Raw genomic sequence first — 26,688 nt, forward strand, 5'->3', positions numbered from 1 at the left:
TTGAATTGGTTTTGGCCAGATTGGGTAGAAAACATGAACAAAGGAAAATAAAGACTTGTTTAAAAAAAGACACAATACAGCACAATATTTCAGTAAATTTAAGTCTTTTTAAGGCCTAAAATGTGAAGTCTTTTATGAGAATACTGCCGGTCAAATATGGTCAGCTCAGTTAAACCTTTTATTAATTTATTGTTTTTATTTATTTTATAAAGCACCAAGGATGCTTTACAAACAGCAAAAGAACAAGAAAAGCAATAACGTTAAGAAGGTAGAGATAATGGGAGACTAAAAACACATAAAAGAAAGACAAAAGACATGAGAACAAGTAACGAAAGAAACTCATTCTGTCTTTTAATGAGTGCTTATGCGCATTTAGGATAATTAGGCAGCACACTCAGGGCTGCAAGATGGATTTAGTATTCTTATTATTAAAATATATCTGAATGAGGATCAAATGACTGAGTTGGTGTTTGAGAATGAAAACCAACCTGTTTGTTCCTGCAGATCTTCCTGTTTGACTGTGAATGCTTCTTCAATCTTCACATCTTCACTCTCCTCTTTAATAAACACCATCTTTATAACAGTGTGAAGATCAGTCACTTCAGCAGGAGTTTTCCTCTGCGTTTAGACACTTTGTCCTGTTTAAAATAAATAAAACAATGAACAGAAACAAAATAACTTCTATTCAACACTTGCTTCAACAGTTTCTTTTAATTATCAAAAAGAAATCAGGTAAAACATTTCTTTAAAAATAGAGGTAAAATTGGTTTTATATTCGCACTTTCCCCTTAATGATATAATTTCATTAAAGTATTATTTGCAAACTCTAAATAGCGAAATCATAATAGCAGCAAATGACTATCAAAGTACAACATTGTTCAGAGTCAAATAAACAGTGTTAAAGTTGTTTTCAAGTCACACTTGCATGCTAATTCCGATCAAATATTCAAAGTACCATGGTAAACAATATATAAACTGCTAAATGAAGAATGTGTGAATATAAAACCAACTTTACCTCTTATCAGAAAAGTTTGAGAAATCCTGCTTTAAAACACCTATTACACTCTTTTCGGTTTCAAACAATAGCCCTCGGCTACTGATAATAAAATAGTACTACGTTGTATAAAGGGTTTAAATATTATTGTTAAAAGCATGTACATAATTTAGCATCGGATTAATAAAATCTGAAACTTTAATTAAATCGTGTTATATCCGTAAACGTTTAAAAACACAAACCTTTCTCCAGTTGAATCACAGCGCTGAAGCGGCGCCGCCTGATGACGTCACACGTCACGACAAAATAAAAGTCTTTTTAAACCTTTTTTTGCCACTTACTGTTGCAGTCATGACTTGATATACTTCTCCTTCGTTTCCATTTTCTCACAGACGCACAAATACTCAGTATTTGGAGTTGATCAAAACCTTTACTCTAAACATTTTAAGACAATTAAAAAAAACTTTTAATCCACTAAGACTGTTTAAAGCAAAAATCTCAACATTCTAAAAGGTATAACAAATAATCTAATGAGTGTTTGGAGCTGAAACTTTACAGAAAAGGATGTAAAATAGGTGTCCTTCATGTAAAAAAGTATTTATTACTACTACATGTTTTAGTTCTTCTAACTAGTCATGACTTATATATAGTTTTTCCCTGCGTTTGGACACTTTATCCTGTTAAAAATTAACAAAGCAATAAAAATGTAAAATGAATAAAACAATGAACAGAAAGAAAATAACTTCTCTTCTTCTTATATGAGAGTAATTAACAAAAAGAAATCAGATAAGTCAGAGCAAGAAACAACAGCCACAAATTAGCTGATTAAAACTAGAACTCTATTTCTTATACATAGTGATGTAAACTTAGAGTGGAATGACATTATACTGTTTAATAAATTAAAGCTTCAGTAAAACACTTATTACACACACGTTGTTCAATAGTCCTCATTACTGTGAGTAAAATACTTTGTTGTATAAAGGGTTAAAATAATATTGTCAACAGCAGGTTCATAATTTAGTATCAGATGAAAAACCTAAAACTTTAATTAATCGGTTTCTTCTTCTTTTTCTTTGGGTTTTACTGGTGGTTGGCTACCAGACTTGTAGGTGCATTACCGCCTCCGACTGGAATGGTTGAACAATAACTGAAGTGTAAAAATAGAGGGGAGGGGGAGAGGGGGAGGAAAGAGAAAAAAAATAAAAATAAATGATTAAATAAAAAATGTGGGGTGGAGTGGGCTAACAATTAATTCCTCAGATTATATTATCTCTATACACTGTAAAAAATTGCTGTTAAAAAACGGTCAGATTCTACGGTAAAATAATGTTTTTTAACTAAAACAGTAATATTCTGTTAAAAACAGTGCATTCTGGGTAACATTTTTGTTTTCGAGAAAGTAACCAACTGCAGAAAACTGAGCTAACAGAGTTCAGATTCGATGTTTTGAAGTCTGTGTTTGAAATCACACTTTGTGTCCTTGTTCACTATTTCATACACTAGTTAACTAATATAGTTCACCTGACAGTTAATGAACACTAATGAGTGAATTCAGACACTGATGAACACCTGCTGTTAATAATCACAATTACTGAAGAAAATAAACAAGAAACACAAACAGTGACTTGAGTTACAACATTAAATAAAATCAAATAAAATAAAACAGCTTCAGTCTCAGCAGAGGATCATTAAACAACTCCACAAACAACAGCAGACACACACTTATTACTGACTGATTTGACTTCCATACTATTCTCATTGAGATCCAACAGAAATTAAGGTGTTTTTTGTGTCACCGTAATGGAGTGAGGGGCTGGTTTAGTTGGGCTCTTCACCCTTGAACTTATTAATTCAGACTCTCCAATTACTATAATAAAGAGTTAACAAAATGCTTGTATTATAGCAATCAAGTTGGAAAGTCAATAAATAGAGAAATCTATTTGTCTGAAATTAGTTCTGATAAGTGTTTTTGTTATAAATCTGGAAGAAGGGTCTCATGCAATAGATTTTATGCTTAGTTGCAGCTATTGATTTACATAATGAGAAGTGGAAACAGAAAAGATACCTCTGTAATTACTTAACAGTTTAGAAATAACATATAAAAACAGTTCAGTTATGACACATACACACTCAGACCTGATGAATCTGACCTTGTATCTCAACAATGGTAACATCTCAAATGTTTCATGCTGCAATGCATGCTGGGAGTGGCACGGTACAAATATCCCAGCATGCATTGCGGTATAAACAAATGTTGTATAATGGTCTAACAGTTTTCTTTATTTGTGTTTGATTCTGCTGTTGTTTATGTTTAGACTTTCGGTTGCGTTAAACTGAACAGTTAAACTGTTAATTTTGTTAGTTGTCACCATTATTGAGGTTCATATGCTGATTATTGATGTCTCTTTGAGTGCGATTTACACCATAGAGCAGTGTTATTGTCCAAGATATTCTTAAAAACTTCCAGAAATCATTGCCATATATAGACATATAATGTAAAACAATAGATTTAACATTGAATAGGAGCAGTAAATTTTATAATACTAAATGAGAACAGACTCTGCCATTTAATAGCAACATGAACATCACCAGATCTTATTTAGGTTTTTGGCTGGCTTGCCACAACAAAGGAGCTTTTCAAACAAAGTTCTTAACAATTGCAGCAGCCAAGATATATAAATGTTAAAAATGACAGGGCTAAGAGCCCAACTAAAGCAAACTCTGTTCTCCATGATGGTGACGTAAAACTTTAACTTTTTGTTAAGAAGAACTTTAGTAGATGTTATACAAAAATACATGTATTAAGTAATAAGTGTAGCTGGTGATGATGTTTGTAGAGTTGTAGAGTTGTCGCTGATCATTTAAATTATTTAATCATTTGTTGTTCTTCAGGTTATTTCATTATAAAGCTGTGACTAAAGTTTTGTATGTTCTGTTCTTGTTTTTTCCCTTTAGTATTTCTTCATTTGTTCATTGTTAATCCTCAATTATCATTTAATTAGTCAGTTAATTAATGAATTTACTTCAGCTTTGCTCCATGTTTCTTGAACACTCAGTAGTGTGGACACTTCAATTAAAATTGAAGTATATGCTCTGGGGTTTAAAGGGTTAAAGGTGTGAGAGGTAAAAACACAGTGTAAAAATGTATTTTAACAGTAATATACTGTTAATTTACACAACGGAAGTAGACTGTAAAAAAACAGTATATTGCTGGCAACCACAGCTGCCAGTAGATTACCGTTAAATCAAGGAAAAAACAGTATTTTACTGTAAAACCTGAAGCTAATTTCTTCTGTCTGTCACCGTTGTGGAGGAGAGTAGAGCTAGTGTATGAGTTAAAGATGAACAATGAACTGCTAATGTTATTCTGCATGTTTCTCTATTTAAATATAGCGGCTGTTTAGTTGCTGATGCAGTCAGAATCTCTCTGGTGATTCCAGATTTACATGTATGTGTGCTGTTGTGAAAAATAAGACATTAGAGTTAAACCGAACTTTTCTAATTAACTAAAACAAGTTATCATTATAAGTATGCTTCTGAGCATATATGGCACATTACTTCATAAACTCATTCAGCAGTTGACCAAGTTGAGGCAGTTGCTTTCAGTGAGCAAAATGAGTTCACTTGAGTATTGTGTAAATCAATGTAGTCCATGTATTTTTACAGCAACATACTGTAAAATAACAGTACATTGCTGGCAACTGCAGCTGCCAGTATTTTACTGTTTTTTAACGTGACAATTTTTAACAGTGTAGTCTTTTCTCTAAATGGGTTTTTTAAACAAATTTAATTATATCGTCATATACCTCACTAGATTTATTCCCTAATAAACCAGCCAATGTGAAATCCTGAAGTTTGCTCTTTTTAACTGATTGAATAAGATCGTATCGTTCTTTATTATATTTACTACAGTGGAATAAAACATGTCATATTGTTTCTTGTTGATTACAGTGTATACATTGTCCAGTTGGGTGTTTCCCTATTTTATATAAAATATGGTTGAGTCCAGTATGACCTATTCTCATCTGAGTTATAATCGTACTTCCCTATGATTTCTGTTCTCCCTCCTTCCAGCAACGACTTGTTTATGTATATTATATAGATGTCTGCCTGTTTCATTGTTATCCCAGTATAATTGCCATACTGATTGTTCTTAATTTGATTTGAGCTTCTGCTTTACTCAATGGGACTTCTAGATCTACTTCACTAATTCTGAGAGCTTGTTTGGCCAGAATGTCCGCCTTTTCATTGCCTTCCACACCTTAGTGGGCAGGAAGTACCCAAATTAAATATACAGATTTGCCCATCATTTTAATATAATATGTCTTACAGAGTATGTGAACTAATTACTGCAAAACATCAGAATGTTATTTCGCATTACGATTATATAGGAGTGATTCAATCTTTCAACACTTAGTCTTAGTGGATTATATAAATTAAACAAAATTGTGTTAATGTTTGGAGTAAAAGTTTTGATCAACTTCAAATACTGAAAGTCTTTGTATGTGAGAGAGATAGCAGATGTTGTGTGAGGTGGAAAATGAAGGAGAAATGTATTATGTCATGACTGCAACCGTGAGTGGCAAAAAAACTAAACAAACAAACAAAAAAAGACTTTGCCAACAGATTAAAAACAAATCTTGATTCTATTATTTCTGAAACTCAGTCTGGGTTTATAAAAGGCTGCCATGTTTCTAATAACATAACATTAGTTTTGGATTTGCTCGATTATGCTGATTCTATTCATTCAGATGGTCTCATTCTTTTTCTTGATTTTTATAAAGCCGTTGATACGGTTGACCACCAGTTTCTGTTTTTAAGCATTGAGGTTATTTGGATTTGGGGAAACTTTTGTTAACACTATGGCTATGTTTTATAAAGGAATCAATTGTTAAGTTATTGTTAATTTTAATACTTCTAATGGATTTGATATTTTGTGTGGTATTAGGCAGGACTGTTCAATCTATTCCTTTTCATTTTTATTAGTTTTTATTAGTCCTTAAGCATTGTGCAAAATCAAGATTTGAAAGAAATTTCTGTTTTTGAAAGGGAGATTAAGATTTCACAATTGGCAGATGACACCACTTTATTTCTAAAAGATGACTCAAACGTATCAAAGGCTTTAAATTTAATTTCTGATACCTCAAGTGTTTCTGGTCTAAAGCTGAATATCTCCAAATGTGAGATAATCCCTGTTTATAATTTGAGTTAGGAATATATAGAAGATATCCTTGTTAAATCTACAATTAAATGGTTATTTATTTATGTTATTTAAAATCTTTTAGTGAGACAGCACTTGAATTTATTTATTTTTTTTGTCTAGGATCAGCAAAACTAAAAATATTCTTAATTCCTGGCTACAATGGGACCTGTCATTAAATGGAAGAGGGTCTTTCTCATTTTGTATATCCGACTTTATCTTTATTTGTTGAAAACAAAGTGGCCAAAGAAATTAATACTGTTTTCTTGAAATTTATCTAGAAGAACAAACATCTTAAATTAAAAAAGGAAGTTCTTTCTAATAGTAAAGCAGAGGGGGTGTAAATTTATTAGATTTTTCTGACACCATATACATTTCTCAAATTAATTGGATAAAGAGATGCCTAACCAATCCAACGTCTATTTGTTTTTTTATTCCCAACTACTTTTTTTTAACAAAATCTGTAGTCTTTTGTTTCTTCTTAAATTTAATTATCTTTCCTACAAGCTATCTTTAGCTTTGTCTAAATTCCACCAGCAATGTCTGCTTGCTTGGAAGCTTGGTTATGTTCACAATTTTTCTCTCCACCGATTATTCTTATGGAATAACCGAGATATTACAATCAAAAACAAATCATTATTTTTCCAAAGTTGGTTTAAAAACAACATTAATTGGATCCTTTGCTTGTTTGATGATGCAGGAAACATTCTTTCGTGAACCATTTATAACCTACCACTATTTTCCAACTCCTCCTAATGAATTTAATAAAGTTGTTAGGCAATATCACCCGGTTTAGCTCACCTAGTTAAAAGTCACTGTACATTTAACTGTAAATTTGCTTTTAGAAGGTGTTAGTCTGTTAGATAAGAAACGTAACAATAGCTTTGTGCGTCAAATTTTCCAATGTAAAAGGAAAATTTCGTCTAGAGGAAAGTTTTACTGGAGGTCTTTGGGTAAGGATATAGACTGGAATAGAACCTGGCTTTTACCTGGGAAATATTGCATTTCCAACAAGGTAAAAGAAATGCATTTTAAAATTTTCCATAAAATCTACCCTGTAACATTTAGTATTTACAGTTTTTTGGACATCGACAGCTCCTGTTCTTTCTGCAAACAAGCAGAGAAAACACTACTACAGGGGTGGCCAACCCTGTTCCTGGAGAGCCACCTTCCTGCAGATTTCAGTTGCTACCCATATCAAACACACCTGAACCAATTAATTAGGACCTGAACACCACGTGATAATTACAGGCAGGTGTGTTAGATATGGGTTGCAACAGAAATCTGCAGGAAGGTGGCTCACTACTACATGTTTATTGATTGTCCAATATCCAAGCATTTTTGGTCACTTCTAAATTCTCATATATCTGCTTCTGCCAATGCTGTGAATTGCTTTAATCTAAAAGACTTTAAAAGGCCCAAAAGCTAAATATCTGGAACGCATCATACTTTTTTTTTATCTTATATGGCAAATTTTTCATTCACAAACAGAAATTCACAAATAATTACCCATCCTTTGTTTATTTTAGAATAGAATTTAACTTCCTCCTAAAATCACTTTATATTATTAAGAATAATACAAAAAAAAAAATCTAAGACTCCTGAAATATTATGCAGATGTATTTAAAGAAGATGCTCAATTTTGCTTTTCTTACGGTTATTTGGTTAAGTGTCATTGTAATTTCATTCATTTAATTTTGTTTGTTTAATTTAGTAATTTTAGTATTAGTATTATTAGTCTAAATCTATTAATATTTTTCCCTTTCTGTCTAATGGTATTATTTGTATTTGTATGTGATTTTAGATATTTTTTCTTATGACTATGTAAATTATTGCTCTATTTAAAGATCTGTCTGACTTTGTTATGATGTTCTTGTATTGTCAGTTCAAGCATTAATTGTAAAAAAAAGTGAATCAACTGGAGAAAGGTTTGTTTTAAAGCTTTTACACAGATATAAAGGGATTGATTAAAGTTTCAGGTTTTTCATCCAATGATGTACCTGCTGTTGACAATATTATTTTAACCCTTTATACAACGTAATACTATTTTACTCAAAGTAAAGAGAACTATTGAACAACGTACGTGTATTAAGTGTCTTAATGAAGGTTTAATTGATTAAATAACATAATTTCACTTCATTCTAAGTATACATCACTTTATATTAGAAATGGAGTACTAGTTTTAATCAGCTCATTTGTGGCTGTTGTTTCTTGCTCGGACTTACTGGATTTATTTTTGTTAATTACTCTGAAACTGTTGAAGAGAAGTTATTTTGTTTCTATTCATAGTTTAATTTATTTTAAACAGAACATTTTTATTGCTTTGTTAATTTTTAACAGGACAAAATGCCCAAACGCAGAGAAAAACTATATATAATAAGTCATGACTCATGACTAAGAGTAAGTGGCAAAAAAGTAAAAAAAAAAAAAAAGACTTTTATTTTTTATTTTTTTATTTTGGCGTGACTTGTGACGTCATAAGCCTGCGCCGCTCTCGCGCTGTGATTCAACTGGAGAAAGGTTTGTTTTAAAGCGTTTAGCCTTATATAAAGCGATTGATTAAAGTTTCAGTGTTTTCATTCAATGCTAAATTATGTACCTGTTGACAATATTATTTTAACCCTTATACAAAGTAGTACTATTTACTAAAACTTACAGTAATGAGGTCTATTTTTTGAATAAAGATAGGATAAACTTTTTGTTCCGGAGAGGAAATTTGTCTTGTGCAAAAAAGTGCTATAAACAGACAATAAGATAAATAAAACAAACAAAACAATTAAGAAGATACTTGAATAAAGTAAAAGTGTGTAATAAGTGTTTTAATGAAAGTTTAATTGATTGAATAGCACAATGTCATTCCATTATAAATATACATCACTATATAATAGAGCTAAAGTTGGTTTTATATTCGCACATTCAGACTTTTTCCTTAATAATATAATTTCATAAAAGTATTATTTGCAAACTCTTTATTTGGAAAAGTAGTGAAATCATATTAGCAGCCAATGACTATCAAAGTACAACATTGTTTACAGTCAAATAAACAGTGTTAATGTTGTTTTCAAGTCACACTTGCATGCTAATTCCAATCGAAAATTCAAAGTAACATAGTAAACAATATAGAGACTTCTAAATGAACGAATGAATGTGCGAATATAAAACCAACTTTACCTCTATCACTATATATAAGAAATTGAGTACTAGTTTTAGTCAGCTGATCAGTGGCTATTGTTTCTTGATCAGACTTACCTGATTTCTGTTTGTTAATGACTCTCATATAAAGAAACTGTTGAAGCAAGTGTTGAAGAGAAGTTATTTTGTTTCTGTTCATTGTTTTATTTATTTTAAACAGAACATTTTTTATTGTTTTGTTCATTTTAACCAGGATAAAGTGTCCAAACGCAGAGAAAAACTTCTGCTGAAGCGACTGATCTCCACACTGTTATAAAGATGGCGTTTATTAAAGAGGAGAGTGAAGATGTGAAGATTGAAGAAACATTCACAGTCAAACAGGAAGATCTGCAGGAACAAACAGGTTGGATATCTTAATGATATATACTGATTTTCACTCTCAAAGACCAACTCAGTCATTTCATCCTCATTCAGATTAATAATAAGAATACTAAATTAAATCCATCTTACAGACCTGAGTGTGCTGCCTAGTTCTCTTATATGCACATTAGCACTCATTGAAAGAGGAATGAGTTTATTTCTTGTCACTTGTTCTCATGTTTTTTTATCATTATTTTTATGTATTATTAGTCTCCCATTTTATCTACCTTCTTAAGGTTATTGCTTTTCTAGTTCTCCTTCTGTTTGTAAAGCATGCTTGAGCACTGGCACTATATAAAATAAACAAAAACAGTACATTTAGAGAAGTTTAATTGAGCTGACGATATTTGACCTACAGTATTCTCATAGAAGATATCTGCTATTACAGTGATAATGTTGGCTTAGTACTTTGTACTAATATGTCACTGTGATCACAATTCCCTTTTTTCATCAACTTTATGGGTTTAAACTTTTTTCTAGTAGTTGTTACTAGTTCTCACAGATAGTATCTGAGTTAGAATTAAATCATTATTATAATAACTAATTACCAGGGCTATTGTGTTTAAACAGGGTTTCTGCTGGGCCTTAAAACGTTGTAAATTCCAAAATCCAAATTTCAGGCCTTAAAAAGTATTAAATTTACTGAAATATTGTGTTGTAGGTCTTAAACCTTTTCTTTTTAAAGGTCTTAATTTTTCTTTGTTCATGTTTTCCTACTCAATCTGGCCAAAACCCATACAATCACCAACAATCCATCTCAATACAACTTTAAACTTTTCATTCAAAAAGGTCATTTTAACTCTATTTATCATAAAGGTTTAATTAATCTAACTTGGTGAAACCTGCAGAAACCCTGGTTTAAAATATGTCAAAAATCATGGAAGCCCCCAATTTTAAATATGCTAAATTTGCTAAGTTTGTATTGTTTTGTTTTTGCTATTATTTTTATTTTGTTTTTACCTGAACTGATTGTTCTAGCTGTCCTGTATGGTGACCTTGAGCGTCATGAAAGGGGCCTTTAAATAAAATGCATTTTTATTGTCTGCAAGTTGTTTATTGAGATTAAAATAATATTTAAAAAACAAACAAATTGAAAATGAGATGATAATATATATATATATATATATATATATATATATATATATATATATATATATATATATATATACACACATACACACACACACACACACACACACACACACACACACACACACACACAGAGAGAGACAGTTGAAGTCAGAATTATTAGCCCCCCTGAATTATTAGCGCCCCTGTTTATTTTTTTTCCCCAGTTTCTGTGTAATGGAGGGAAGATTGTTTCAGCACATTTCTTAGCATAATAGTTTTAAAAACTTATTTCTAATAACTGATTTATTTTATATTTGCCATGATGACAGTAAATAATATTTTACTTGATATTTTTCAAGATACTTCTATACAGCTTAAAGTGACATTTAAAGGCTTGACTAAGTTAATAAGGTGAACTAGGCAGGTTAGGGTAATTAGGCAAGTTATTGTATAACGATGGTTTGTTCTGTAGATTGTCGGGAAAAATATTGCTTAAAGGGGCTAATAATTTTGTCCCAAAAATGTGTTTTAAAAAATTAATAATTGCTTTCATTCTAGCCGAAATAAAACAAATAAGACTTTCTCCAGACTAAAAAATATTATCAGACATACTGTGAATATTTCCTTGCTCTGTTAAAAATCATTTTGGTAATATTTAAAAGAGAAAAAAAATTAAAACGGGGCTAGTAATTCTGACTTCAACTGTCTGTGTGTGTGTGTGTATGTGTATATATGTGTGTGTGTATATATATATATATATATATATATATATATATATATATATATATATATATATATATATAGCAACCTATGTGACTGCTTTGGGAAATAACCATTATTGTAGACATCACAGGATGACTGATTGTGAAGGAACATGTAGTCTGGCACATTTGCTACCCACGACAAGTCAAGATTTAAAAAGAAAAACAAAATTGCATGATCTGATGTAGTGACTAAACGACAGTAAAAATCATGTGATCTGACCAGGGCTTTAGCTGTTGTATTGGAGTCGAAAGAATATATAAAGTAGAATGTTCTTTTAACAGTGCCGATATGTTTAAGTTTGTCCTTTTGCAAAATGTTTGTCATTTCTTTTCTGCAAATGAGACTTTTTTAAAATCTGCTTGATTCTTTAAAAACCAAAAGCAGTCCCCGTCAATTGGTGTTTTTTTTTTCCATAAGATACACCTTTGTGACTGTTTTATTTTATGTGTATAGTCTTTAATGTGCTTTCAAATAATTTTATTCTTTTCAAAGCAGCACACAGATGCAAATTTATCCTTGAAAACGTGGCATGAGAGCAATGCATGTGCAATCAATTCCTGATCCTTTGCACACATTTTTAAAACAAAAGACAAGATAATTTAATTACTTTCAATGTGCTAAATATTTGTTAAAGGATTATTTAAAAAAAGCTTATACACTTATTTAAACTGTAAAACTGTCGGCGCCATCATATCTTATCAGTTACATTCCCGCATAAAACCATACTTTCTAGCGTGAAAATGTTGCTCACTTATTGTCAAATTTGTTTAACAATGAGAGATCAAGTTGCATGTGATGTGGATTTGCTTCACTTAATTATCCAGTGTGTCCATATGTCTAAAATATCCTGAAGCAGCAATACTGTTTTGTATTGTCGCATAACATTCACGCTTTTTTTAAAGAAAAAAATATATATCTTGCAACATTAATGCACGTCAGTAACTCGCCAGTAACTTTTTAAAATATGTTTCAGTGCTTCATTGCCAATTAACCCAGCATATAAGCACACGCGGAGCAAGCAGACGCCATCCTTTTTAAGCTGAAGAGACTTTGCTAACAACTAAGGGACAGTCATTATGGCGATGGTAAATAGCATTTTCGTTCCCCTCCTCGGGAAACGAGGGTTACTTTAGTAACCTGAGCGTTCCCCTTCGGATGGGGAACTCCAATGCTATTAGTGGATTTGATTTTAGGAAAATCCACAAATTGGGAGAACTATGGAAAACGCCATAATGACTGCACCTTACCAACGCCTCCGATGAGAGGATAGTCAAGCAAGCGTGACACACCCACATCATGGGAGGCACGGTCCTCCAACGTGTCCCTGGCCCTAACTTATCCCACTTCAACGGAAGTTTTATGGATTTAGGTATATTTTTTGGAAGTTGCGAGCGTCTAGATAATTCTAGGAAGAATTCTGAGGGAGAAAAGATGGCAAGATTACATATGGACTAGCCCTAAGAAGGGGGAGTGCGCATAAAGAAGGTGGTTAGCGGAGAGGGAAGACACGGGTCCACCCGAGAGGGGGGACTGAACCGTGGCAGAATAAGCATCTGGGATCACCTAGTGGGGATCTTGCATAGCAGGCACCTATACCCAAAACGCAGGCTGACCAACGGGCAGGCCTACAACTTAGTGGGCCAGCAAGTGACTCCTCCGCTGAGTCAGTGCTGGGGGCCATTGAGGAATCGGTTCATAGTGGAATTTGGCCCGAATTCCAGGCACGAGTCACTGACCGAAAATGCCTCCAGGTCCTCGACCCTCTAATGGAGGCCAACGCGACCAGCAGAGCTGTCTTCAGGGACAGAATCTTAAAGATACTGATTTGAGTGGCTCAAAGGGATCTGTGCGCAAGCTCGTGAGAACGAGGGTGAGATCCCAAGAGGGCATGAGAGGGGGGGGTTGAATTAATTCGCCTAGCGCCTCTGAGGAACTGGATGATGAGGTTATGCTTTCCCACGGTGCCGCCAGCTACCGCATAATGATGAGCAGAGATGGCAGCCACGTAAACCTTGAGAGTGGAGGGCGACAGCCTGCTCTCCAGCTTCTCTTGAAGGAAAGAGAGCACAACACTAATCTGGCAGGTTCGGGGGTCTTCTCTGCGAGAGACACACCATTCAGTGAATAGACTCCACTTCAGGGCGTAGGCGCGCCTCGTGGAGGGGGCTCTAGCCTGAGTGATGGTATCAACCACCGCACTTGGTAAGTATTCCTCGCCTTGAATAGTAACTGCGCGAGCAGGCTTACTGGGGGAAACCCATACTTGCGCATGCCCCGAGGCCAGCTGTGGGCCAGTGCATCCGTGCCGAGAGAGCCCTTGGTGAGGGAAAAGAACAACTGGCAATGAGTGTAGACCGTGACCCACCGCTCTTTTTTGTAAGATGAATTACGGGCTGTAAAACCCAATCTCCATCCCGGCTGGAGGGACTGGCTCGATTGCACCCTTTGCCAGGAGGGCAGCAATCTCCTCTCGCAAGACAGGGCGGACAGGGGGCTGACCCTGGTGAAATACACACCCGTGAACTTGGGGGGCCGTTTTGCGGACTGGATCGCATAACCGAGTCTGATTGTGCATATGAGCCACCGCGAGCGGCTGGCTCGCGCTAACCAGGCAGGCAGAGCCTCCGCTAATGGAGTCATCGCTACATTCGCTGACGTACCAGCGGTGGGGCAGCACGGAGTGGGTGTGCTGATCCGGGCAGTGCGAGGGTCCCGCGGAAGAGCTGGAAACCGTCTCCCCAGCGCTCGTGAGCCACTGGCGAAGCATGTAGAACCTACGAGCTGAAAGGCAGCGTGTCCCGGACTGGCAAGGTTCATGCTGTCACATCCGGGGAAGGGGAAAAGTGCTCTTCCATTGATGTTTTCGTGGCACTAAAAAGTACCGTTGGAATAGGGGCCCCGCGGGGAAAGAGCAAGTTTCCTCTTCTCCGGATGGCCTGTCTCAGGGACGCTTCGCGGTCCGTTTACCGGACTTAACAGCACCCTGAGCAGGGGGGGGCTGCCGGCTTTTGAGGTGCTCGACGCACCCGCTTCGCCGGAGCCGCTTCGCTCCTCAGCGAGGAGCAGCGGAGGTGGATGGCTCGGCGGGTGGATCGGGCTTACGGTCCCGCCGATAGATGACATTGCCCATTTCATCCGACTGCTCTCTCACCGCCTTGAATTCCTGGGTGAACTCACCGACGGTGTTGCCGAACAGGCCAGCCTGGGCTATGGGCGAGTCAAGAAAGTGAACTTTGTCGACATCGCGCATATCGGCCAGGTTTAGCCAGAGGTGGACATCATCCTCCCCGGCGCACACGCGGCGGACTTAGTAGTCCGAAGAGCATAGTCGGTCGCGGTTAGACCCGCCCTCGTGCAGCTCGGATAGCGCCTGCGCTTGGTAGCGCTGTTAGGTGGCCATCGCGTGCAAGGCGGAAGCAGCCTGGCCCGCAGCCTTGTAAGCTCTGGCTCCGAGAGGGCAGATAACCTATAGGCTTTGGACGGGAGACGGGGCGGACCCCGCCATGTAGGGGCGCCACGCGGGCAATGATTGACCTCGATAGCGCGCTCCACTGACGGGATCGCCTCATACCCCCTGGCAGCTCCACCGTCAAGAGCGGTGAGGGCGGAGGGGCATGCAGCGCGGGCAGAGAAAGGTGCCCTCCAAGACTGCGTGAGCCTACTGTGCACCTCCGGGAAGAAGGGGACGAGAGGCTTAGAGGGCTTCACCTTCTGTTCCTCTACATAACACCCATCTAGTCGGCCAGGCCGCGGAGCTGGGGGATGAACCATCTCTAACCCCACGGCCGAAGCAGCCAGGGAAAGCACGACTAACATGTCCGCTTCAGGATCCGTCTTGGCGGCACTTGCCTGTCCGGAGGGGGTGAGTGGGTCTGGATCTTCGTCAGACAGTGTAAGCCCACCCCCTGATACCGCAGAGGACATCTGATCTCTGGTGTCAGTGAGCTTCAGCGCTACCATCTGATTAGATGGATCACTCCCAGTGCACAAAGCTTGGATGGAGCGCTTGGAGGAGCGGTAGGTCCGTGAGCCCTTGGGCGGCGAATTATCTCCCGCTGAGACCCTCAGATCTGCCCTAGCGCCAGCTACAAAGCAGGAGGCAACTGGGGTGGTTCGCTCTCTGATGAAAGCTAGCCGCGATTTTAGCTGCGCAACGGTCATGGCATCGCAGTGACGACATGAACCGCTTGCGAGCACCACATTAACATGCTGGACCCCCAAACATGTAATGCAGTTATCGTGTCCATCATCTGGAGCCAGGAAACCCCCGCAACCAGAAACGCACAGTCGGAGCGCCATCCTGAAAAGGACGTGCTGCACGACTGTGTTGCTCTTTTAGGAAAAATGCAACTATATGCACCGCTCTTAGAGGACCGGACCCAAAGAACGCCAGGCAAGGGAGAATCCCAGCTCGACCGTCTGCCACCGCATATACACACTCTGGATCGGGAGACACTTGTTTGCTCAGAAGTCGCTGTAGACAGCAAGAGGAACCCTCATCGACTCGATCAGAAAAGTCTCTGAAGCGAAAAGGATGGCGTCTGCTTGCTCCACGTGTGCTTATGTGCTGGGTTAATTGGCAATGATGCACACCTGCGCAAGCTTACGCTGCCATTTCATTGGCCCGTTCAATACTCTTTAAGACAAGCGGCTTTTGAACCGAATCCTCCCAATTCGTGGATTTTCCTAAAATCAAATCCACTAATAGCATTGGAGTTCCCCACCCGAAGGAGAACTGTGTTTTCTGGACTCCTTAAGCGGTGGACTTCTACATTCTGATTGCTTGCCGCCGAACCACGTCATAGCTCATTACCATAAAGCTCACTTGATTTCAAATCTCCTCGACGTCCACACCGGCAAAGACGTGCCACTCCTCGCTGCTTATCACTGCCGGCTCTCATTGAAAATAAATGTCTTCCGGCTACATTGACGCTCTCGCCGCTTTCGGTGTGAATGTACAGTTAGTCACATACCTGTCTGATGGCTCATTATTAGGCCCACACAGAATCTGCGCACACAGAATTCCGCAGATTTTGCTGCAGAAATCTACAGATTTTTAGCCCATCATTAATTGTTTATTTGCTTGAGAAAATGTGTGTAAATCTATATTTATTCAGCTTTTAAATTAAAACAGTAATATTATTGACTAATATGAAAATGTTCATTTGATTTAAATACAATGCATTTAAAAAAAAAAATGCAAATGATTTCAGGCCAGCAGATTCATCAGATTTGAAAACGGGGAAAAATAATACTGATAATAATAGTACAAGGAGAAAACAAAACAAAATTAATAAAAGGAGAATTTGGGCAAAAAAACCCCAAAAACTTTTGCTTCTTACCCACGGAGCGGAGGGGTCAAGGGAAATGAGTGGAGAATGGCGAATGTGGAGGTGTGGATGTGAAGATTGAGTGCGTTGACGAACCCAGCCGGTGAGTCGGCAGCTGACTCCATGCCAGCGAGATAAATCGGTAATTTGATTGTGTTCAGGACACACTGCGCTGAAATGTGTACACGTTAATGGACCAAACTAAGTATTGTAACGATCGTCATTAGAATTTTCCTTATTATTATATGAGTGACGTCTGATTGGGTTACTACTGTCAGCTGATACAACGTTATTTAGAGTGCCTTGGATGGGTTTCTCGCTCTCTCTCTCATTCATTCCTTATCACGCAGTCAGCATGCAGGTGATTCCGGGTCACTGAGAGGTCATGCTGACTGAGTGTGTGTGTGTGTGTGTGTGTGTGTGTGTGTTGAGAGCGCACTGCGTACTTGTTGCTTTGAGTCCGTTTTTTGTAGCTCAATATGTGTTTTCGTGCTGCGTGGTCTTGCTCTGAGGTAGTGGCAGTGTTCTTTGAAGTTGATCACGGCATCGAAAGTGCGAGTATGTTTTTGATGCGGACGTTGAAGCGGCAACATTTATGAATGGAAGAGTTTATGAGTTTGGCGGAGGTTGTATTTGCGATGCATGGTGAACGTATTATGCGCTCGGGTTTGTTTGTGGAGTGAGGCGCGGGTTTATTTTGTTTTTTGGCGCTCGAGTTGCCTATTTGTTTGGGGTTGTTTCTTTCCTTTTGTTTGAATGTTTGATCACTATCGTGATCGGAATTTGTGTTGCAGTTTTCTGGGCCCAGTAGCATCGACGGGTGATCGGGTAAGCAAATGTTACTTTTTTGATTTATATTGTTTTGTTTAACTTGTAAATGTGTATGTATGTCCAGAAGATTAAATTGAGATGGTAGAGTAACCATATGAATGTGCATTGAGTTCACGATTGCTTCAACGTGCACAAATGGAAAATCTACTTTAGCGTATACGAATTGAGAGACATTTCAGAGTGCATTGATTACCCGATTACTTCAGCATGCACAAATGGAAAATCTACTTTAGCGTATACGAACTGGGAGACATTTCAAGTGCATTGATTACCCGATTACTTCAGCATGCACAAATGGAAAATCTACCTTAGCGTATACGAACTGAGAGACATTTCAGAGTGCATTAATTACCCGATTACTTCAGCGTGCACAAATGGAAAATCTACTTTAGCGTATACGAACTGAGAAACATTTCAGAGTGCATTAATTACCCGATTACTTCAGTGTGCACAAATGGAAAATCTACTTTAGCGTATACGAACTAAGAGACATCAAGTGCATTGAATGTGCAATTGATTCAGCGTGCACAAATGGACTGAGTTCTATAAGTTCTTGAATGTGTGATTGATTTGATTTGAACTTGAATTATTATGTTTGTGGGAATTTGATTAATATTGATTGTTGTATATTTAGAAGTGGTTTATTTGATTTATTTCTTTATGGTTGGTTGATGTATCACCCGTTGATGGTTTTGTTTGTAAAAGGTAATTAATAGGTATTGTGCCTGGGCCTGGAAATTTAAGTTTGTTTGGTTTATGGATTTACTTACAATGTGTTGAAGTTAAAGTTTGTTCTTTTCGTTTTCTTCTTTATTAACTCATTGATCTGTTGTATGATTGAATATCTGATTTGGTTTTATTAAATCATGCATCTGTTGAAACTTAAATTTTCATTTAATTGAATTATTTAAGAAACTGTAGTGGGGTTTTTCAACCCCTGGCGCCCAACCCACTTTATTAGCCAAATACCGCTACAGTATGATCTGATTCATTTTACATTTAATGTGCATGAAAATTACAGCGTGTGTAGCCAATGTGTCTTTACACGTTTCAGCTGTTGATGAGAGTTTTTAAGACTTGGTGAAAAATAATGTTTTTTTTTTATTTCAGACCTATTTGAAGAGTATGAGGGGAGTAAAGAGGAGGAACATCATATCAAAATTGAGGAAAAATCTAATTTACAGACTGATGGTATTTTGAAAAGGAGAGACAAGAATCGTTTCACATGCACTCAGTGTGAGAATAGTTTTAACAGCTCATCACACCTTAATATACACATGAGGATCCACACTGGAGAGAAACCATTCACATGCACTCAGTGTGGGAAGAGTTTCAGCCAATCATCAAACCTTAATCAACACATGAGGATCCACGCAGGAGAGAAACCATTCAGATGCACTCAGTGTGGGAAGAGTTTCAGCTGCTCATCATACCTTAATCAACACATGAGGATCCACACTGGAGAGAAACCATTCATATGCACTCAGTGTGGGAAGAGTTTTAACTGCTTATCACACCTTAATAAACACATGAGGATCCACACTGGAGAGAAACCGTTCACATGCACTCAATGCGGGAAGAGTTTTAGCCAATCGTCATCCCTTAATCACCACATGAGGATTCACACTGGAGAGAAACTATTCACTTGCACTTAAGCAGTGGTCACACTGGACTTTTCTCCCCATAGACTTCTATTCATACGCACAAGAATGCGTCAGACTGAAAACGCAAGTTTGTGCATCAAGTTTCGCAGTTCACTCCATTGCAAAGTTCAAGCTTGATGAACTCTGACCTTCAAAATTGCATCACTTGACTGTGTGAGACCAATCGAAGATAAAAACATGACCTCTCTGGACAGAAATGTAAAATATGGACCAACCGCTCACTGTTTTTAATGCGTAATCATGTTTTTTAATCCCGCCCCTTTGCAAAGCTCCATACAACATAATTTTGAATGCTCAAACTCTAGTGTGACCACAGCTTCGGTGTGGGATGAGTTTCAGAAACTCCTCAGACCTTAATAAACACATGAGGATCCACACTTGGAAACCATTCACATGAACTCAATGTGGGAAGAGTTTCAACAGATCAGCAGACCTTAATGAACACATAAAGATTCATACTGGTGTGAAAGAGTATGTGTGCTTGAGTGTGAGAAGACTTTTCTTACAGCTCCAAAATTGAAACTGCACCAGACAATTCACACTGTTACATGAGGTTTAATCAGTTAACACATCTGAAAACACAAAAGGAGATTCACACTGGAGAGAAACCGTACAGATCTGATGAGTGTCTACAGAGTTTTGCTCACTCGGCGCAGCTTAAGAAACACATAGACAAAAAGTTGCACACATGACATGAATGCAGCAAAACATTTTCTCATGTGCACAGGATGTTTCATGTCTGAATAATGTTTGAAAAGGCTGAGTGACGATATACTGTTTTTTAACACTCCTTCACTGCAGTAGGTGAGGTTGGAAATGTGTTGTGCTCCTCGTGTTTACCTTAAACACAATGATGACGGCTGAGAGAAGAACAGTTTCAAAAACATCTGGCAAACAGCACCTCTGTGGCTTAAAATCTCTTTGCAAGTGATTGTACAGGTGCGGATACATCTGTACTCCACTCTCCAGTGTATTCATGTAGCTAGTGTTGTTTTAGATGATGTTCTCTGTCTGACTGCCTGAATGAGAAACAAATCACTGGGAAGACACCGCACATTAAAGAAGGTGGAGCTCCCGGGCGGTTAGTTAGCAGTATACCAGGGCCTCAAGTTTAGAAAGCCCATTAAATTGTTCTGTGTTGCAGCTTTTGTTAGTTAAGTTTCTTTACTTTTGGGTTCAAGATTCTTTCTAGTTTACTACATTTACTTTTTTGAGTAGAATACAAACTTGATGAATATTTGATGATTTAGGCAAAGCCACAGGTATGAAGTTTTACAATATTAATACACTGTGATGATCTCAACACTTCTGATTGAAGTATGTGGTAAATCCTGATTGGAGTATGTGGAGTATCCTGTTTGGATGCCTGCATTACTCATTAATGGGTATATAAAAGTTGTTATGCTAGCTACTCTAGGACGCTGTGGCCACTCGGGAGTCCTTATGTCAAGACCTGCCATTTCATTGTTTCTTTAATCTTATGGTTTTGTTTTGCATTACTTATATCATGTAGTTAAAGTGTTGTTGTGATTATATCCCGCTTTTGAGGCTCTTTTGGTCTACTTCACTTTGTCAGATAGGTCCTATTTAGGTGATTTCTTGATTGCGAACATGTGTGGTAGTAATCAGGTCTGGGTGTGGCTAGAGAACTTGAAGCCAGTGTGGTAAATTAAATTTTTGTTTTAATAAGAAAAAACATTTTCACATAGGTAGTATTTTGTCTTCCTTTTAATAATAAAAACCTTAATTTAAAAACTGCACAATGTGTTTAATTGTGTTATCTTTGATTTATATTTACATTTGTTTAATGATCTGAAACTGTAGTGTTAGATTTCTGCATTGCATTTTTTACATGCACATTACTAAACCAGAGAACATTTGTCATTTAAAGGTGCAGATTTAAGGCTTTATGCAGATATGTCTCATGTCTGTGAGGCAAATATTCAGAGATTCAGCAGTTTTTTCTGACAGATTTACTAGTCAGGCACCAAATGAAAAACATTCCCTATCTGCTTTAAAAGTTTTACAAAAACATGTTGTTTTGTTGTGATTACGAATATATACAATTAGAAACTGGCCATTTACCGCTTTCAAATTTATGTCTCATCAATATGACCAAAATTGATCTGGGATCAATCATATAAGAATCCGCCTAAATGTGTATGTGTGTAATGAACCCCAGGAGGTTAATATGACAAGATCAATCTAAATATTATCTGCTATGTTTTTACATTTAATGTGCATACAAAATTAAGATTTGTGTAGCCAATGTTTTAGTGCCTTTTCTATTCAGCTTTTGATGAGAGTTTAATGATTTACTAAACACTGAACTTTTTTTATTTCAGACCTAATTAAAGAGTATGAGGAGAGTAAAGAAGAGAAACATCGTGTCAAAATTGAGGACAAAACTCATTTAGGGACTGATGGTATTTTAAAAATGAGAGACAAGAGTTGTTTTATCTGCACTCAGTGTGGAAAGAGTTTGGCAAGCAAAAGCAAACTAAAGATCCAAATAAGAATCCACACTGGGGAGAAACTATTCACTTGCACTCAGTGTGGGAAGAGTTTCATCCACTCTTCACACCTTGATCAACACATGATGATCCACACTGGAGAGAAACCATTTACATGCACTCAGTGTGGGAAGAGTTTCATCTGTTGCGTTTATTACACAGATCCAGGTCAACATCAGTGCTGGTTTAGCATCAACACGTCTGTATCAAACAGCAATATTCTACTTCTATTTTGCTTCTTTGGCAATGTGTCTGTAGGCACGGGTTATACGTTATCGTCCCGCAAATTAAGTATGCCTTGCAGTTAAACAAGGGGCGAAAACGAGGCGCACCTCTCTGCCTTTATGTTGACAAGGAAAAAAGAAGAGGCGCGGTCCTCTTATGAAACGACTGAATCAGCTGGGTATCAATTGTGCAAAGGTGATGCTGTCTGTGTTGTTACAATTGTAATATTTAATAATATCGTGATATTCAAGATTTGTACATTCATACAGCTCTGGATAACTTAAAACAGAGATTAGACCTTCAGAGCGGCATTAATGTGTCCTGAAGTAAAGCGAAACGGCTATAAACTCCAGCAAGATAGAGTGATTATATGCAGAGCCATATACCTTTATCTCTAAATAAAGTATAACTATAGAAACTGTGTTCATCTTAACTGAAAGCTTCATCGTGTTTCCTGACCTCACGCATCACTCACCTGTCAGTCAGCACTCCCAAAGGGTCAAGCAGAAAGTGCACAGCACGGTTACAGAAAAGTTTGCGCTGTTATAATTCACTTACCTTTAGGCTACTGTTTTACACTTAGGCTTAATTCCTGTGCTTCAAACCACAAGTCAAGTAAACATTAAACAAATAAACAACTTATTTCTCTCAAGAAAACCAAAAAGTTGAAAATTCTTCAGAAACACCATCATGTCAACATTGCAGTGAAAAACGTGACAACTTTCCTTACTCTGTGGAGTCGTGACATCTGGTGAACGCCCATCCCTCTCTGTGCAGCCACATTAACAGTGTGAGCAAAGCATCGTATATGCTGTGAAAATCCGGCCGCTTTGACAGCATTTGCAATGTTTCTGCCGTTGTCTATTGTCAAGCGGGGTTACGTTAATTTTGTTTTTGATATTCCTGACACATTCAGACGGTCCCTTACTAAGAGCTCCGTGCGAGCTCTCCCGGCTAAACGCATATTGCAAGGGCATAAATGGAGCAGTGCTCGTGATGTCGAGTGAAAAAAAATTGTTTCCTCACGTTCTTCTTCAACTAGCTCAACTTTTGCAGGCACGCGTGACGTTATTGGAAAGGTACTCACGGGGTGTGTCGCGAATCTCCTTTATCACAATGCGACACAGGATCGTAGATTCGCGATTTCGATTTCATATCGTGTATTATTACATCCCTAGGCGCCATGTCCGAATGATACAGTGACACTGACAAAGCGCTGCATCAGCCTCTTTGCGCCAAAGTTCATGCAGAGTAGCAGTGTCCCTGGCAACCCTAATGGGCACTTTAGACTGCGAGTTTTAAGGCATTTGCGATCAAGGCATTGTCCAAAGCAACTCGGAAAAGCATGTGACCTTCAGATTATAAGACTGACGTGCTGCCTACTGCGCCAACGAGGCAGATTGCAGGAGCTGGGCAGGCTGTGACACACCAGCTTCCATGTCACTGTGCTGCGATGTGGGTCCTAGGAGACAGCTCAGGCCATACAAGCATGTCAGTATGGCAGAGCGGTCTAAGGTGCTGTGTTCCGGTCGCAGTCTCCCCTGGAGGCAATGGTGTGAGTCCCACTTCTGACAAACCCAACTTTTGGCTATGCGTTTAGGCACACGTCTTTAACTCTCTAGCACGACCTGGCATGTCCGAGTGATACAGTTACACTGACAAAGTGCTGCATCAATCTCTTTGCGCCAAAGTTCATGAAGCGTAGCAGTGTCCCTGGGCACTTTAGACTGCAAGTTTTAAGGTGTTTGCGATCAAAGCATTGTCCACAGCAACTCGTAAAAGCATGTGAACAAAACAATGGTCGAGGGCTTTAATGCAAGTGCACTGAAAGGAGATCAAAAGAACTGTCTTGGAATGCCATGTAGTGGAATGTCCTGGGATGCAGTTGATTTTTAAGGCAAGAGGATTTGCAGGACTTTTCGTCAAATCCTTGTACTACGTCAAATAATGACATTTGACAGATCCACACAGAACGTTAAGTGATTACGTGTCAGGAATGGGAGCATCTTGTCATCATTGCTTCAGACTCAGGAAATGTTCTTGGAACTTCACGCTGCCTGCCCTCCAGAGAAGCTGTAGCATTTTTTGCTCCCGGGAAGCATGAACCGCATGGAAGGCAATAAAAAAACGCCGCCCTGTCATCTAAGCGCTCCCGCTCCAAAAGGTACCACCCTGCCCCGTGTGAGGCTCAAACTCACAACCTTCAGATTATGAGACTGACACGCTGCCTACTGTGCCAACAATGAGTATTGCAGCAGCTCTGCAAGCTGACACAGCAGCTTCCATTTCACTGTGCTGTGGTGTGGGTCCTAGGAGATAGCTCAGGCAATACAAGCATGTCAGGATGGCCGAGTGGTCTCAGGCGCTGCGTTCAAGCTGAGGAACAATCATCCAAAAAAGAAGGGGAAGAAGGAAAAAATAGGGTGAAGGAAGAAGAGGGGGGAAAAAACGAAGGTAAGGTGCATTCTTAGCTTCCCATACACGCCTTCCTTGACCTGATTTACGTCATGCGTTAGGGATACTGTTCTGTGTTAAAAATGCACATTTTGAGTTACATTGATTTCTATTGCAGGTGCTCACCAACACGGGGGTTCGAATCCAGCTAAAGACGCTTTATTGTTATTTGTTTCTTATTACTCAATAAACTAATAATTTGAATGTATAATGCTCCAAGGTAAATAAAATATGCCTAAGCACTTTGTTATTGTGTTTTTTGATATTCTTTTATGAAATTTAAAGCATACTAACTTAAATGTGTTTTTATTTAGTAGTTGTTGAAGCATTGTTATGCTTCTGATTATTATCAGAACAATAATAACCAGAAGCATAACAATGCTACAACAACTACTAAATAAAAACACATTTAAGTTAGTATGCTTTATATATATATATTGACGTACAAATGATCTATAGAAGTGTCATAGAGCTACAGTGTTTATGGAATTAAAAGTCAAGGAGAAGTCAGTTATTTATATATGCATTATTTATCTAACAATTGTCAACAGAACAGTAATGAATATAGAGTAGAAAATATAAAAATAATAAATTAGTTACTAACAATACAATATTACCAATATAAATAAACAATATATATAAAATGTTCAATACAAACAGAAACCAACGAAAAGTGGACTTAAAAATCAAGGACCAGTCATTTATAAATGAAATATTTATATAACATTGGTCAACAAAACAGTAATGAACATAGAATAAAAAAATCCAAAAATAAGTAAGTTAAATATTAACAGAATAAATACAAAATTAACAAATAAAATAAAATGCTACCCCCTACTGTACAAAAGGTGTGAAAAGAAGCAGGTCTCTAGCAACACCTTAACTTTTTTATTGCTTTTTGTTCTTTTCTCTCTTATGTTTAGAACTTTGAATGAACTTTGAGCACCCTGAACACTTGAAACACTGAAATTGTCATTTCTTTTGATTTTTAATTAAAAAAAAGTACCATTGACAATTGCGGTGAAATCTTTGATGCCACTGGTGGAGTAGACGGGGGCTGGGACTGGGCCTTAAGTTGTCTCGTCTCCAACACATCTTGAGCAGGTACAGTAGGGGCAGACTATTGCACCGTTTGTGCTGGAGCAGCAGAGGCAGTACTCTGCTAAAAATAATCACAAAAATAAATATAATCATGAAGAAGGAAAGCCATTCTAGTAAATAATAATAATAAACACATATTAATTCATAAATATACATTTTGAGTGTGAAAAAAAACCACATGTGTATTTCAGCACACCTAAAAGCAAGGTCCTCTGCCCACGATATTGCAATGAGCATTTCTCAGTCTGAAAAAATCATGAAAAACATAATAAATAATTTTATACAATATTTTACAATAAAAACTTTTATAACTAAACAAGAATTTTAACTCAATGACTCCCTTAATGAAGCACACAATAGCTCTGTAAATTAATTTATCACTGTTTCTAGAATGTGTGTAATATTTGTCTAATATGTAATTGTAGTTTGTTTCTCTAAAACGAAAAGAAAAAGATAGAGGTAAAGTTGGTTTTATATTCGCACATTCGTTCATTTAGCAGTCTCTATATTGTTTACCATATTACTATGAATATTCGATTGGAATTAGCATGCAAGTATGATTTAAAAACAACATGTACACTATCTAATTCACTGTGAACAATGCTGTACTTTTATAATCATTAATCATTGTCTGCTAATATGATTTTCCTATTTAGAATTTGCAAAGAATACTTTTCTGAAATGATATTATTAAGGAGAATGTCTGAATATCCGAATATAAAACCAACTTTACCTCTATAAGAAAAAGAATAAGAGGAACTGGACAGGAACATTTCAGGCCTTAAAACCACATGCTGTATACTGTACACTCATAATCCCTTCCCCCACCTTTTCAAATCTCTCTCATAAACGGTCAAACTTACTAAATTATTCGACGTAACTCTCAAAATACATGCAATTTAAAACACATTATTGTTTAAAAACAAGTATGACATGTTTTACACAGATACTGTACTGAATGTACTAAAGCCTAACAAGTTAAAGTTAC

General features: G+C 37.3%; 3 protein-coding genes across 6 annotated transcripts in view; 1 reads left to right on the forward strand and 2 right to left on the reverse strand.

Annotated features, from left to right (window-relative positions):
• The window catches only part of znf1040 (zinc finger protein 1040), a 175,470-nt gene that overhangs the window by 116,736 nt on the left and 32,046 nt on the right, over nucleotides 1–26,688 (reverse strand). The window lies entirely within an intron of this gene.
• The window catches only part of LOC110439484 (uncharacterized), a 98,868-nt gene that overhangs the window by 5,686 nt on the left and 66,494 nt on the right, over nucleotides 1–26,688 (reverse strand). The window contains exons 1-2 of one of the 3 annotated variants that reach the window (XM_087250150.2): nucleotides 1,237–1,287; nucleotides 489–638 (exon numbers count right to left, since the gene is read on the reverse strand). The exons of 1 other annotated variant lie outside the window; for it this stretch is intronic. In XM_087250150.2, coding sequence (XP_087106276.1) covers nucleotides 489–573 — 85 coding nt within the window. In that variant the 5' untranslated portion in view covers nucleotides 574–638; nucleotides 1,237–1,287. Of the gene's footprint in view, nucleotides 1–488; nucleotides 639–1,015; nucleotides 1,288–26,688 lie in introns of those variants that run through there. One more of the 3 variants, XM_087250151.2, reaches the window with a different exon arrangement.
• Nucleotides 8,685–24,846, forward strand: LOC137491051 (uncharacterized). Of its 2 annotated transcripts, XR_015484251.2 has the most exons (4): nucleotides 8,685–8,714; nucleotides 9,580–9,729; nucleotides 18,854–20,346; nucleotides 21,753–24,846. XR_015484251.2 is itself a non-coding variant. In XM_087250602.1 (3 exons), the coding sequence occupies exons 2-3, from the start codon at nucleotides 9,645–9,647 to the stop codon at nucleotides 19,396–19,398; spliced, it is 630 nt and encodes a 209-aa protein (XP_087106728.1). In that variant the 5' UTR covers nucleotides 8,685–8,714; nucleotides 9,580–9,644; the 3' UTR covers nucleotides 19,399–21,170. The 2 variants fall into 2 exon arrangements, 1 of the variants encoding a protein (XP_087106728.1); XM_087250602.1 differs by lacking the exon at nucleotides 21,753–24,846 and having other exon boundaries at nucleotides 18,854–21,170.

The sequence above is a fragment of the Danio rerio genome, chromosome 4 (genome assembly GCF_052040795.2).
Source record: "Danio rerio strain M-AB ecotype USA chromosome 4, GRCz13ab, whole genome shotgun sequence".
Taxonomy (NCBI): domain Eukaryota; kingdom Metazoa; phylum Chordata; class Actinopteri; order Cypriniformes; family Danionidae; genus Danio; species Danio rerio.

Bases quoted from the DNA above. Each gene is read 5' to 3' on its own strand.
- LOC137491051 (XM_087250602.1), top strand. From the start codon at position 9,645: ATGGCGTTTATTAAAGAGGAGAGTGAAGATGTGAAGATTGAAGAAACA. The intron at 9,730-18,853 runs GTTGGATATCTT...TTTTTATTTCAG, and splicing joins AGATCTGCAGGAACAAACAG to ACCTATTTGAAGAGTATGAG.